The 15,157-nt window shown below is 39.3% G+C and overlaps 1 protein-coding gene across 11 annotated transcripts in view; it reads right to left on the bottom strand.

The window, feature by feature from the left end:
* The window catches only part of LOC149141796 (calmodulin-binding receptor-like cytoplasmic kinase 3), a 322,579-nt gene that overhangs the window by 106,560 nt on the left and 200,862 nt on the right, over nt 1–15,157 (bottom strand). For all 11 annotated transcript variants that reach the window (XM_089450428.1, XM_089450429.1, XM_089450431.1 and 8 more), the window contains one exon: nt 10,052–10,293. In XM_089450428.1, the coding sequence (XP_089306554.1) occupies nt 10,052–10,293 (242 nt within the window). The remainder of the gene's footprint in view (nt 1–10,051; nt 10,294–15,157) is intronic.

Here is a 15,157-nt window from a genome sequence, read left to right as displayed (position 1 = left end):
AAGATTTTTGTTGAAGAATAATAAAACCCTCATCTGCTGCACTGGTTTTCCCACATTGGGTTTTTCCAAGGACAATTGTCCAAAAATAACTGTCATTGTGATTGTATTTGTGCCATCATTTTACTTACATTTACTTTATGCAATGTTTTAATTGTGAAGGCTGTAGTAGAATATATTTCGATATTTGCCATAAAATTCAGTAGATACAACTTATTTTTGAGGTAATAAGTAGAAGAAATAATATTAATCACTGTAGTAGGACTTCTATTTAGAAATTTTCACACCCACCTCCCGCCTACTGCATCCTCCATGTCTTTGGATTTGCATTCACTTTGGGATTTGCTACATGAGTAATCATATAGGCAGACATATTTAAATTGACTTGATGATATGTTGGCTGCACTGGCTTTATGATTACACTTAATAATAGTTTCTTCATATGCATGTTAGGGTAGGATACATTGCATGATGATTTTTGCATTAGAACTAACCACATATGGAGTTTCTCATAATAGATTAGATTGCATTTAGGTTAAAAAAAAATTGCATATTTTATTTCTTATTGGTTTATAGGCTAACATTGAGCATGGGTGATCATAAGACGTCATGAAAAACATGCTGCCCCATGGCTTTGATCTTTGACATGTGCAGATAACAGGTCTATGGTGACCAGAGATTGTTGGAGTTCTCGTGACCTCTCGTTCGAGCAGACTCATCCTCCTCTTCGAGAGATCATGTCCTAGTTGGACGCAGATGTTACCCACCACTTAGTGGGTGATATCCCGAGGAGACTTTTTTCTCTATGATGAACCTCAGCCAACAGCGCCTTGCAGCCTCCTACTAGCTCGTTGTGTCATTTCTCTGCCACCTGAGCCGGTCGTGTGGTCCCTCCCCCACCCGTATTGATCGTCTTCGAGAGATCATGTCCCAGTTGGAGGCATATGTTACCCACTACTTAGTGGGTGATATCCCCAGGAGATTTTTTTTTTCTATGATGAACCTCAGCCAGCAGCCCCTTGCAGCCTCCTACTAGCTCGTTGTGTCATTTCTCTGCCACCTAAGCCGATCGTGTGGTCCCTCCCCCACCTATATTGATCGTATGTTTGAAGGTGCGCCTCCCGAATCTAAAGGTATGTCTTGTCATTTGGTAATTGAGTATTGGGTTTACTTATCATGGATACTTCTGGATATGGATTGATGGGGGAATTTTGCAGAAAGAGTGGGCTTAGTTTGTGCTCTTGTCCCCTTGATCTCTTTTGGATGTTACCCTTGGATCTTAGTCCCGTGGGATCTCCTTTATTGACCATTTGGTTCTAAGGTGGTACTCCTTGGGATACCTCGGGTTTGGGTGCATGGTCCTGCTCCTTTACCCACATATATTACTCCCTTTCCACTCACTATACCCCATTCATCATTTCTCTCACCTGGTTCCACATTTCCATTCTGAGTCCACAGAAGACCAACCTCCCTATCCCCTTGCCCCCACCTTGGCTCAAGCATGGAATGATGCCCCGGAGGTTGAAGTAATTAAAAGAAAAAGAAAAAAGCATAATTGACCACACTTAATAGGAAATTGTACCACAAAATGCAAAAGATGGTCGGGACAAAATAAGTAAGACGTGGGCAAAAGCCAATACATGATCTCTACCCCAATCCATGGTCATCACCCTGGTTCCATAGGCCTTAGATGAGCCTCTTTTATCATTCGAGAACGAATCATTGTCCCAACCTCTGAAGGGTAATCACTACTATATCTTACACATCATGCTCTTATCTTTTGAGCACCAAGTAGTTAATTAAAGAAAATCAATAAAAGGAAAAAGGCATATAAAAAAGGGTGGAAAAATCAAGCTCGGGGCACCTCATGTACCATGATTGCTCCCTTCTACACATTACATATCTAGGTGTGGGCTTCCATTTATCTAGCTAACCTTATGCCCCAATACATGGCCCAAGATTGCCCCTCTCCTTCCCTACTCCATTCCACTTATTTATCACGTGTTACCCCCATTAGAGGGATGTACCTTGGACATACTGTCCCCTTTAAGGGCTGAAACAACTTAATAAGGTACTTGGTTAACCCCCTTTGGAGCTTGGATACACTAGCACATGCCAAAGCCCACTATGGAAAGGCATGCCATTATGAAGTGCCCACTTTGTTATCCATGATTTGTAAGCTCTTTTACTCGATTATTTTAATGACTGGTTGTATTGGAAGCCTAGGGGACACATTGGATCTTATGCATAATTACAGGTGGTTTCCATTTGGGTTTGGTCTCCCTATACAGGATCCTAACCCCCAGAGGTCTACATTGGCACATATAGGGTGTGCATCGAGATCCATTGGCCTCCACAGCAACGGACAACACTACACGGATCTTCATTGATGCTCAAAGACTACTAGCGATCCACTTTTGGGATGATGGTGATATGCTTGGTACATTATGCCCAACAGGCCCCCAAAGGAGCCCCACACACTTGGCAGGTGTCCCAAGGACTTGTATGTGTCATGACAACGTTCATTTTCCACCACTCAGACCCTTGAAGAGGATCTACAGGCATCTCTGATTCATATGGAGACCCATGGGGTCATTTATGTGCCGTTGGACCCACTCGGAGCACCATAGATCTACTACTTGGAGAACAAGGGGCCACCCCCTTGTCCATCATATTCCGAGGAATTTATTTTTTAGTATGGAGGGCCCCACGACATGTACATATTATTATTTGACCCCTTATGAGGCTTATTTTTCCACTTGTGAGCTAATTTGGTGGGCTTGTCACTAATAGGGGTTTTATTTGCACATTATTTTATCATTGGAGATGGATGAATTTTGACGTATGGATTTGGGCTATTTTTTTTTTGTCTTGGAGCTTTGTTTTGCAAACAAAATGTTGGTTGGATATATTCTATAACGTTGTAAGTAAATTTTGATGTTGTTATTATTGTTGCTGCATACTATTAAAATTAGAGCTAGTTGTTCCATAATTGAAATATGGAATTAAGCATGTTTTAGCTAATTTAATGTGAAGGCCAATGTTATAAATGAAATGTCCTAAACATTATTTGTCTCAATAAGCTTGCATCATTTTCTTTGAAGTATAAATGCTTGAAGGTCACTTTTCTTTTCTTTCTCTCAACATTGGATGAAGCTGACTTTTCGGGCCTCCTTGATCAAGAAACCAAGTTCTTACTCATCATCAGCCTTGACTGCATATCCCCAAGTGAATTAGGCATTGATCCCTCAAAAAGGATGATCATTTAACCCTCTTTTGTTAGGATATTCCGACATATAGGAAATAGTTAGGTATAACTTGGTCTAGTGTAGATTTAGGTAAAGTGTGTTTCTTTACTATGTACATTTGTAACTTACAATCCGACGGTCACGATATGTTCTAGACATGAAGTGATCCGACGGTTCATTCTCTCCTTGGTATTACTGACACTTGATCCGTGGCTTAGCACCCGATTGATCCATGACCTCTATTTAAAGAGCATGGAGGGTCATTTGTAGGGTGACCATTCATGAGAGAAGCTTATGTAAATTTTATTTCTTTTATTAATAAATTTCCTGAAGTCGCCGCGTTGGCTCAGGCTGTGGACTGTTTCCCTCTTTGAGGGTTTTAACCACGTCAAGAATACTGGTGTATTGATCTGTGATCTGTTTGTGAGCGGTGTACTTTGGTGTTCTATCTGAGAAACTTACCATGTACATTCCTACATGGTATCAGAGCTATTTGAGGGCCACATCCGTTGGTGATCCAAATTGGAAGTTGGTACAACTGCATTCGACTATCATTTCCTAGATCTACTGTTTCTGACCGCTTTCGGGCCGAGAGGGCTGCTCTATTGTGTTAGGAGCATCTGTTCCAGTGAGGAACACCTTTTGTTTCACACGAAAAGGTTTCCGGTAGCCCTAGCTACGTCATTTTTAAGATCTGGAGGTATACAGTGTTTATTTGCAATTTTAGTTATTTATCTCTCTGTTTATTTCGGTTTATTTATCTCTCTATTATTTATTACCGAATCTATACTTTTCATTTCAGCGTATGTTCTTTGCCTCGCGACTCTGTGTGATCTGGGCAAATCAGAAACAAAAAGTAAGGATTTTTCTCATGCGTATGCTCTTTTTCGCCGCGCCTTAGTGTGATCTCGGAAAATCAGAAACATTGAGGAAAATATTTAGTTTCCAACGAAAGCTAACTTCAAGCCATAAGGTTTGGTTTTTTTGTATGTCCATATTGGGTTGTGTGGTTTTTTGTTTTGTAGACAAAAAGGGTTTTTTCAAGTAAGCACGCACCCCAAAGCTTCAGTGACTAAAAAATAAAAAATAAAAATAAATAAACACCCCCTTCCTCTTTTCCAAAAATTACTAACCTTTTAAACTAGCTCAATTGCTCCAAAGTTACTCTATGAAAATAGAGGTCTTGAGTTCAAGTCTTTCTTTTTTTGAGTTACATTTTCAAAAAGCACATGTAACTTATGTTTTAAAGTTATTTTATGTAAAAGTGTTCTCACCCATTATAAAAAGTGAGTCACTTATAATTCTAAAGTCTCTTTATCTTTTATTTAAGTTACAATTTAGTGGGTAGCTCATAAAGTACCATTGTAAAAATGTCTTTCACCTATTTATAAAAGTGGGTCACACAAAATCTTTTTTTTAAAGTGAGCTACTTAGATTAAGTTTGGAAAGGGGGGAGATTTTTTTTAAATATCATATTATCATTCACTTCTGCACATTCACACACTTCATCAGCATCTTCAACAACTTTTCTTCAAAATGCCATAACTTCTTCATCCAGAAGCTGTTTTCAAAGCCATTTTTTTTTAATCTGCCTAATTTTTTGAGATCTTTCCATTGGAACACTTAATTTCAGCATCTACGGCTTCATTTTCTGTTAAAATGGAAAGTCCACGCCAAGTTATTCTTGACAGCACCAACTACTTCCAATGGTGGTCCTACATTGTGGATTTACTTATAAGTAAAGTTCTTTACAAAATAGCCTCAGGCCAAGAAACTAAACCTAAAGAAGAAGATAAGGCAGCCAAATGGGAAAATAGTCAAGATCAAGCACGTGGGTTGATAGGGATGTCTATTTCTCTAGACCTTAGATTCCATATCGCAAAACTTGATACCCCTAATGAAGCAATGAAACAACTCACTAAAGTTTTTCGAATTAAAAATGAAATTAGGGCCCATCAAAGCAAAAATGAGTTGCTTACATTAGACCCCAATAATTTTTCTTCCATTGAAGATTTTTTGTCCAAGTTCAAGACCCTTAGACTTCTCTTGGAAGGTGTTAAGGTTAAGAAAGAAGATGGTAGCCTTATCTATTCCATTCTTACTAAGCTGGGACTAGCCTACTCTGTGTTTGTTTCCACCTTCCATTCTACTAGAGAAACCTTTATTTCTCAAGGACAAGACTACAAGTCCCCCTCTTTAGATGCCTTTTGTGATTCTTTAATAAGAGAACAAGAAAAACTCTTACATCTTGGTCTTCTTAATCTTGGAAACTCTTCTAAGAAGGTCTTAGCTACCCAGCAACAACCAAATTCAAAGAATCCTAAGAAGCAACGTCCTAAAAAGAATGGTCCTAAACCAAACAAGGGTCCTAAGCAATTTCATTCTCAAAATGAAAAATCAATTCAACAAAATGATAAGGCAAATAAAAGCAACGGGAAGAAGACTGATAGGCATTGCAATTTTTGTAATCGAGATGGCCACTTCGAATCCAAATGATTTAAGAAGATGGAAGCCTTGGAAGCAGCAATGAAGAAGCATAACATCCATTTGGAGCACTCTTCAACTTCAACTTCATCTTCAGGAATAACACTTTTTGCATATGGTTGTCAAGCATCTTGGTCTCGTTATGCACTAAATGTATCTTCTTCTTCTCATTCTCATGAGTGGCTCATTGATTCTGGAGCTTCTTATCACATGGACAAAAACAAAGCCATGTTTTCTACTTTAAATGATTGTAACACCAAAAATATATATGTTGGTGATGATAAATCTCTTAGTGTTGTAGGACTAGAACTATTCATCTAGACAATGGTCAATTTAATGATGTACTATGTGTTCCAACCTTCCTGCAACCCAAAAACTTCTGTCACAAAAAATGGAAAGAGTTATACAAAAATTGGATCACTGACAGCGACCCAAAAACTTGAAAAAGAAAAAATGGGACACTGTTTATCGAAAACTTACAGCAGCTTGCCAAACAAAGGCTAAGAGAAAAGAGAGAACAGGAATAATTGGCATTACATCAACAATTGGATCAGAAATCGCATAAGCCTCAGGTAATTTTCCAAAAAAGGGATTATTTGAATGAATAAAGGCATCATCTAGAAAAATATTGAACATAACTGGCATTTTTATTCTCCAATAAAATTTAGGGGGGGTAAAGCCAGAAAAGTCTTTGATTGATCGAATCGATCGAAGCTCTTCGGCAAGTTTGACCGAACTTGGGGTTGGAAGGGATGATTCTTTCATACATACAACATTTTACCCAATCTAATAGAAAATGATCAATGAATGGATATTCTTGTCCCTTTTTTTGTTTCTCCTATTATGTCCAATTCCATCAATAACCTATTTTGTTGAAATATCCACAAAAAGATTTTCCCCAATTGAGATCTGATCTAATGAATCTTGGATACTAATGGGTTGACAAAAAATTTGATATAAGCAGAAAAAAACAGTCATACAGAACTATTTTTAACGAAATGAATAATATGATTGACTGGATTGTTCTTTATCCAACTGAATAATTGCAATATTCATTATATTGCCAATACAATCTGTACATACTATGGTATACACCTTTACTCCACCATTCATTTTGTTACACATGAACTCTAAGCGGACCAAACCGACGGATTGCTAATCCATAGTACATATCATCCGTACTGAGGGTTTGAATCCCTCTCTCTCCGTTCGTCCACTATTGATCCTAAAAACGAATAACCCCGAATCTAGACCCATTAACCTAGAGACTTTTTTCAATATTCTTTACATCCGGGATTACGTCCTGGATCGTTCGATAGAAATCCAAAGATAACAAGAGAAATGAAAAATACCACTACTGCGTAAACGAACAACTTAAGAGTAAGCATTATGTAATCTCTGGAATCCTGATTATAAGTACAACAGAATAGATCATCAATCTTTGTACCATATATGGTTATTGAATACCAAACAATAATATTATTGTTACAAATCACGAAATTATTTCTCTGAATCACGTGCGAAAATCAATTTGAAAGAAGGATATAATTTTTCTCTTTGTTTTCAAAATGGTCTTTTTTCCCTCTTATTTTTTTGGATCAACTAGATATTTATTGAATATTTATGAAAATAAGTCATTGGTGATCGTATCAATACGTGACCCAATAGCCCGATCCGAAGTGAGCGGTGGGATCGGAAGGTGAGTGGAAAAGTTTTCATCCGGGAACAGATATGGTATCTGAATCTGGTATCGTCGGGTGGAGCAAGGATAGAACTTTTGTCACAAAAAAAGGAAAGAGTTATACAAAAATTGGATCAATGACAATGACCCAAAAACTTGAAAAAGAAAAAGGGGATACTTTTTATCGAAAACTTATAGCAGCTTGCCAAACAAAGGCTAAGAGAAAAGAGAGAACAGGAATAATTGGCATTACATTGACAATTGGATCAGAAATCGCATAAGCCTCAGGTAATTTTCCAAAAAAGGGATTATTTGAATGAATAAAGGCATCATCTAGAAAAATATTGAACATAACTGGCATTTTTATTCTCCAATGTAAATTAGGGGGGGTAAAGCCATAAAAGTCTTTGATTGATCAAATCGATCGAAGCTCTTCGGCAAGTTTGACCGAACTTGGGGTTGGAAGGGATGATCCTTTCATACATACAACATTTTACCCAATCTAATAGAAAATGATCAATGAATGGATATTAATGGGTTGACAAAAAATTTGATATAAGTATTCATTAGCATATGAATAGGGAAATAGGATGGGAATGCGGCGTGGCCAAGCGGTAAGGCAGCAGGTTTTGATCCTGTTATTTAGAGGTTCGAATCCTTCCGTCCCAGACTTATTTCATTGGTTCCTGTTTTCCCTTCCTTCGCTCTTCCCTTTTTTCTTTCGTAAAAGATCCAACTTTGTTTTCCTTTTTATCATAATTTAACCATACTTATCAAAAGGAAATGTGATTACAATAGGGAAGAGATGAAGGGATATATATGTAGTGCAAGATGGGAATATGGATCAATTTGAGATAAGGTTCAATTTATGAAATTAGCCCATTGGATGTATGCTGGTCCTGCTCATATTGGAACTCTACGAGTAGCTAGTTCATTCAAAAATGTCCATGCCATTATGCATGCTCCTCTAGGAGATGATTATTTTAATGTAATGCGTTCTATGTTAGAACGGGAAAGAAATTTTACTCCTGTAACTGCCAGTATAGTAGATCGTCACGTACTAGCACGTGGATCTCGAAAAAGAGTTGTGGATCATATTATTCGAAAAGATAAGGAGGAAGGTCCCGATCAGATAATATTAACACCTACATGTACCTCTAGTATCTTGCAAGAGGATTTCTCTCTAGTATCTAGGCTGTCTCTAGGAAGCTTTCTATGTCTCCCGAAGCACTTGTGCTACGGGTGCCATTAAAAGCGACTATAGTAACAATGACCACAACACCATCCGAGGGTATAAGAATCAGTGTTGATAATATTGGTATTGGCAAAATATCGGCAAGGGTCTAGAAAACATCTTATCGGCAATATTGGTGAAAATATCAGCAAATATCTGCAAGCATAAAATATCAATTTTTTTAGATTTTTAAACATAGCCGATATTTTGCCGATATTTTTGCCAATATTTTGAAATATCGCGGTATTTACTCGGCGATATATCATTTTGCCGAAAATATTGTGATATTTTCGAATATTGCCGATATTATCAACACTGATAAGAATACCCATCAAGTTAGAGAGTTACCGCCCACTAGGTGGAAGTCAGCAAGTGCCACAAAGGTAGGCATTCCATGAAACAAACAAAACAGGGGGTAGCCATCGCTGTCCACACCAACGGGGATTTAAGAGCCACTTTCACAAATATTTTCGAATATCGCTGATATTATCAACACTGATAAGAATACCCATCGAGTTAGAGAGTTACCGCCCACCAGGTGGAAGTCAGCAGGTGCCACAAAGGTAGGCATTCCATGAAACAAACAAAACAGGGGGTAGCCATCGCTATCCACACCAACGGGGATTTAAGAGCCACTTTCACAAGATAACACACACTCACATGGCTTTACACGGCTATAAGGCACATCCTTTGGGCTTATATGGTGTGGCCCAAAAAGTTCTGGAGTATCCCTGCCGAAAGAGGGGCAACAACGAGGAAGCACCTACAGAGGATTTTTGGCCATCTTCTGCATGCTCGACACCTAGCCTATGCAGAAGCACCTAACCGAGCTATAATCATCAACACAAAAACCTTTGCCATTTCTCAATTTCAAAGCATATTGAAGTGGTTGTTTCAGAAATATTCTATGTTGCACTGTTTCAGGTAACAGTAGTTTACAGCCAGAAGGTCAAAGGTATAGCAGAAAAGGCCACAAAGTGAAACAGGTGTATTAGATAAATCTGGTCTTAGTACCTGGAGTTATCTCACAAACACAACTGGGGAGAACTGGCATGTTTCAAGAGAGACAGAGAAAATAACCCCGCCTAGCTGATTACATACATTTTGGACATTTTGAACGACAAACTTTAGTTACATGTTGCTTCTCTCTGTATTCAACAAAGAGAATGAAATAGAAAAATGAACTCTGAATTCACCTGAATCATTATAGAAGACTTTGACACTAGCCCACTTACTTCTCTAGATTTGCAAAATACATAAATATGAGTGAGAATGGCAAGTTATATGTTCTCTGCTATTGCATCATCTTGTCATTTTATTCCTTTTCCTTATATAGAATATTTTCCCAGCCTTTATATGTTCAAAAAACTCATCTTTTACATGCTCAAGCAATTGCACTAGTTATACCTTCTTAGCTCGTTTAATAGCAACAACTTGGCCATTATCCAGCTGACCTCTATAAACTGTTCCAAATCCCCCTTGACCAATCTTTAATGATGGTGAAAAGTTGCGAGTTGCTTTACTAATCTGAGCTAGGGAAAACATAATAGCTCCAACATTGCTTTGCTGTGGAGAAAGAGCAAACCGATGTGGGCTAGCTGTTGTCAATTCACTTGTGGAACTTGCCTCAAAAGATGAAATTGAGTCCACTGTATCAACAAGATTCAGAGTTAACAAAGGATTAAAAAACCCTCACGTATATAACAAAATAGGACTCAATTAAAGTAGTTTTAAGACAATGAGAGCAGCATAATACAAAATCAAAAAGGCATGTCCAACCCATGTAGTTTTTTTTTTTAGAAAATAAGGATTAACCTTTCATGTAAAACAATAGTTCTAACTTCTATACTAACAAAGTGTTCTTGGTTGCAAACAATGCAAGAAAGCATGCCTTGATAGGGGGAAGCAATATGAACTGAAAGAACCACTTAAAGCCACTCCATTTCAAGGAGAATAGAATATAAATTTGCCCAATTTTGTACTCGTTAGAACAAAAAAAGAAATTACAGCATTTAAGAGACACAATTCATTCAAACTAAAACTTGCTCAGATACCCAAGGATCCCTTTAGTAGAATACCAAACAAAATTTAGACACAAAGTGCAGAATCTTTCAAGGAAGCTCAATAACAAAATATGATAGTTAAACTTAGTGGAAAAAAATGAACAGTTTTGAAAGCTCTCAAGAATTTTCATACCCACTAAAAAAAATATTTGCATCATTGATATGTGGGTGGAAGAAATGCATAAATTTCGTTGAAATAGGTCATAAGACAAAATGACAAAATTGCACTTAGAGACATTAAACTATGATGTCCAACAGATGACAAACCAGTGTTGCAAACAACAGCATTGGCAAAAAGTCGCTGAGGGTATTGTTACCCCTCTTTTTAGCAGGGGTAACCTATAGTAAAAAAAATTATGAACAGGGCAGTTTGTGGCATGCCATAGCCTGCCTTCTTGAACTGGTTGCATTTTGATTTTTTGGTACTTTCATGTTTCCCAAGGCAGTTCATATTGTCTGAGGCACTTAACGTATATCAAGGCATTTGACACACCTCCCGAGACAGTTTTAGGGCTGTTTGTGGACAATTGGACACCTCCTTTGCATGCCACATGTAACAACGTTGAGTGCTGTCCTCATAGGTCACTTTATGAGCTGATATGGAGGGCCGATTTGCACACATGGAAGCCATGGGGCATTATTCCAGCATTTGATAACTTGGATGACTGACTAGGATGAGGTGACATTCTCTTGAGATGTCTTCAATTATTTGGACTTTCCTTGAAGCATTCACTTGAAGAATAAATCAGCTATAATGGAGATTCATTTCTTCATAATTTGACGTCATTTGGCTGGATGCAGGTCTAATGACCCAAGTTTTGGCTTGTAGAGGCATCTTCCATGCCTTATGGAGTTCCTTAAGCCAAGGTATGACCATGGGCTGACTTTGGGAGCATTATGTGGGGTTATTGGAGGATTATTTGAGGCCTCTATTGAACTGTTTTGAAGGAGGCTGCTCCCTTATAGTCATTTCAGCTGTTAGGTGATTTTGAGATTGATTTTTGACTTAAAAAGCCACTACCATACATCATGGAGACCCCTTGGTCCATGGTATGGGTATGGACTATCTTTTGGGACACTCTTTGGAGATGTTGAACCTTTGCATTGCATGATTTATGGTGTTGAAATGGAGGAGCCGCCCACCTTTAGAGATATATATCCACACTTTCATGAGGTCATTGCTCAAGAAAAGGAAGTGTTACCCACCATCCGTGGGTAGTATGTCATGTCCCTTCATAAATTATTTTGAAACAAGATTAATTTTTATATTATGGGACCAATTTCAGAGCTAGTGGATCCCATTCGATTTTATTAGGAGATTAGACTTAGGAAAAGTTATTTCTGTTGTGGTTAAGTTACACATGGCGGCCACCCACGCTAGGGAAATACGCACTCCCTAGTTCGATGTGCATGGAGGTGGTTAAGTGAGGGCCCACGATGGAGGAAGAATTGGAGGGAAAATTGCTCCATGAAATCTATATAAGGAAGGCAACTCTCCTCATCTCATTCATCTTTTTGGCATATCGATTTCTCTTTGGTTGCTTGAGCTGCTTAGTCAAGTCACTTGCTATTCAGCATGAGTTCTTCAAATGAAGAGCTCACCCTTTCTTAAGGGGACTTCGAGTGCCACCCTAGGAAGGTTTTTCTTCATTTCTTCAGGAGGAGGATCTCATTGTGATTTCCAGCAGTTGCATTCATCTCCAGGTGGTGTGTATTACTGGAGGACGCAGTGAAGAGGAGGTCAAGTTTGCTTGTGGTGTGTTGCAGTGGAGTTTGGGTGAGAGATTTTCCGGAGAGGAGGCATAGGAGGATTATTGTCATTTTGGAGAGTTTGGGAGCTGGAGGAGTGTGCTACTTTGTAGGGTGACTTTCGCACTACTTGGGCCAGCGCAGAGGCAACACTTGGTGCTCACATGGTGGGTAGAGTATCAGTCTTTGAGGCTGAACTTTACGGGGAGGTTAAGGGAGACATTTGGAGAGGAGATTGCTTCATTTTCAGAGCATTGGAGGAGGTTTCATTGTTGTTCCTTGCAGGCCGTATTTCTTGAGCATTTTGTGTGAAAATTCCTAGTCCAAGGAACCCCTACTGCAGCAAAAACTGAATTTACTTCTCCTACTTGACTTTAATAATTATCAAGTTATTTTCGAAATACTGAAGCAAATTACTTTTGCAGCCTACACTACTTTAAATATGATTACATGAAATAGAAAACTCAGCAAAGAACAAGATACATAGGACAACTATTTTTGGAAAAAATATTCCCCAGAAAAACCCAATGCGGGAAAACCGGTGAAGCAGCTGTGAGGGTTTTCTATTGTTAAGCAGTAATTCTGAATACAAATGTTGGATGCCCTCCCGGAAATCCAGTGACAGAGAAAATACAGTGGTGGAAAACTGAGTGAGTTTTACCTCACTTCACCCAGCGGATTTGGCAGCAAAACTAGCTAACCCTGGCTACCTCTGCATTGGCCCTGTGTAGGCCTTGTGTCAGCCTTATAGGCTCTGCATCAGCTCTACATTGTCTCTTTTGCCTACTGCGTGAACCTTCCCGCCTGTTCCGGTAGTTTAGGATTTCTGCGTGGAGGGCAGCTATTGCTTCTGTGCTGGCCCTTCTGGCTCTGTGTCAAAGCCTGCGTGGGCGCAGATTGGCCCAGCGTCAATCCTCCTAACTGCTACGCTATGTCCACTAGCTTCTCTCTGCCTCTCTGTCAGTACTCCCGAACTATCCCTGCCCCTCGGCTGCAAAATGATCACTTAGTTCGAAATCTCAGCTTCCTAGCCAAGAAATTGAACTCCAGATCAATTCACTCTCTCCATATGTGTTTCTAAATGAACCCCAAGCCTCCTTCTTATACTTTTCTCGTTGAGACTTCAACGGCCGAGATTAAGTCTCTAATTAACGTCTAAGATTAAGACTTGACTTGATTCGCTGTCTAGAACATTCTCACCCATATTTTGATTAATACCCATTAATACTTTAATTTTCCTAAATTTAGACTTAGGAACCCCATTAAAAATAATTATTTTAATAAAATACAATCAGGGCGGAATTTCACCAAATGGTTTCTGGGTTCTTTAGAACTCATGTGCCTTAGACTCTCCACCAATTTTCATGGCTAGAGCACATCTAATGCTACCAAAAACTAACACTCCCTCTTAGCGATGAAAGTGCTCTAGCAACAATGTCCAACTGCATGCTGCTCTGTCTCTAAAGCACCTCCTTTCTGCATTGTTGTTGCCACCAACACTATGTTGTTGTTGCAACTGTACCGCTACCCATGACACTGCCACTGCCACTGCTGCATCTACACTACAACTCCCTCTCAAATGTTGCATCTGCTATGCTACTAGCACTGCCACTACTAACACTGCGTTCGTACTGCAACTCAGTTGCTGAGAGAAGCAACTGGAAAATATCCAAAATTACTGAACTTAACTATGTTAAGCATAATACCATGAATATTGGAATCTGACTACTAATAGTCTTTGACCCTTTGAATCTTCTTTTTTGTTGCTGACTTTTGCATTGTGCCATCTGCACTGCTGCCAACCTTGCTCTGCAGTGATCAGTCTCTGGTCTTCAGCTACTACATCTATCTCTCCAAACAATCCATTGCATCATCTAACACTAAGTCCATCTCGCCACTGATGAATCTCGGGCTCCCGTAGCAAGGAATTGATCCAAGAGGTTGACTCCTCAAGGATCCTGCCCACATGTAGTCCTCCCGATTACAACTCAATATCGCCCCATTTCCCTCCTAGAGATGTGTGGGCACTCATGGCAAACTCATCTTCATCAATCTTTGTTGGAGCAGCCTTAGGAGCATGTTTCTCGTCCTTATCCTTTTGCTTCAAAGGACACTGGGATGCAAAGTGGCCCATCTCGCCATATCTGAAATATTTCACTTTCGAAATGTCCTTCTTCCGCTTCTACTTCTGTTGTCCCTTTGATGCTAGAGTTGTGTTCTCCTCCTCCTCCTTGGTCTTCGTGTCACTCCCACTGTTGCCATTGAGGTTGACCTTAATTAGGTACCTCCTTATTTCTTCTTGTTGAATAGCTGCCCACATCTCCTCCCATGAAGGTAGTCTTTCCCTTCCCAATATACTTTGGACAAAGACTTGCCATTCATCTGAGACTCCATTCAGGGTTGTCCTTAACATCGCGGTAGATTGAGGAGTAGACCCCACTGCAGCACACTGGTCTCTAGTGTCTTGAAGACGTTGAAGATAGGAGTTAACTCCTCCCTTCTGCATCAATCTCCGCTGCATCTTTTGTTCTAGGTACATCTTTCGTTGTTCAGAAGAGCCTTCATACAGTGAAGACAAAGCTTCCCACATCTCCCGCGTTGTATCTTCGCCCTGCAAGTGTGTGACCACAAGATCTCGAACTCCATTGAGTATGAACCTCTTCGCCTTCCCCTGCTCGGCCTTGTACTTCTTCTTCTAATC

This window comes from Pinus tabuliformis, chromosome X (assembly GCF_031772625.1).
Source record: "Pinus tabuliformis cultivar Carrire ecotype Pingquan chromosome X, CPIR1, whole genome shotgun sequence".
NCBI classification, from domain to species: Eukaryota; Viridiplantae; Streptophyta; class Pinopsida; order Pinales; family Pinaceae; genus Pinus; species Pinus tabuliformis.
Note: the sequence above shows the minus strand (reverse complement) of the source record. Positions and strands in the feature narration are given on the sequence as shown.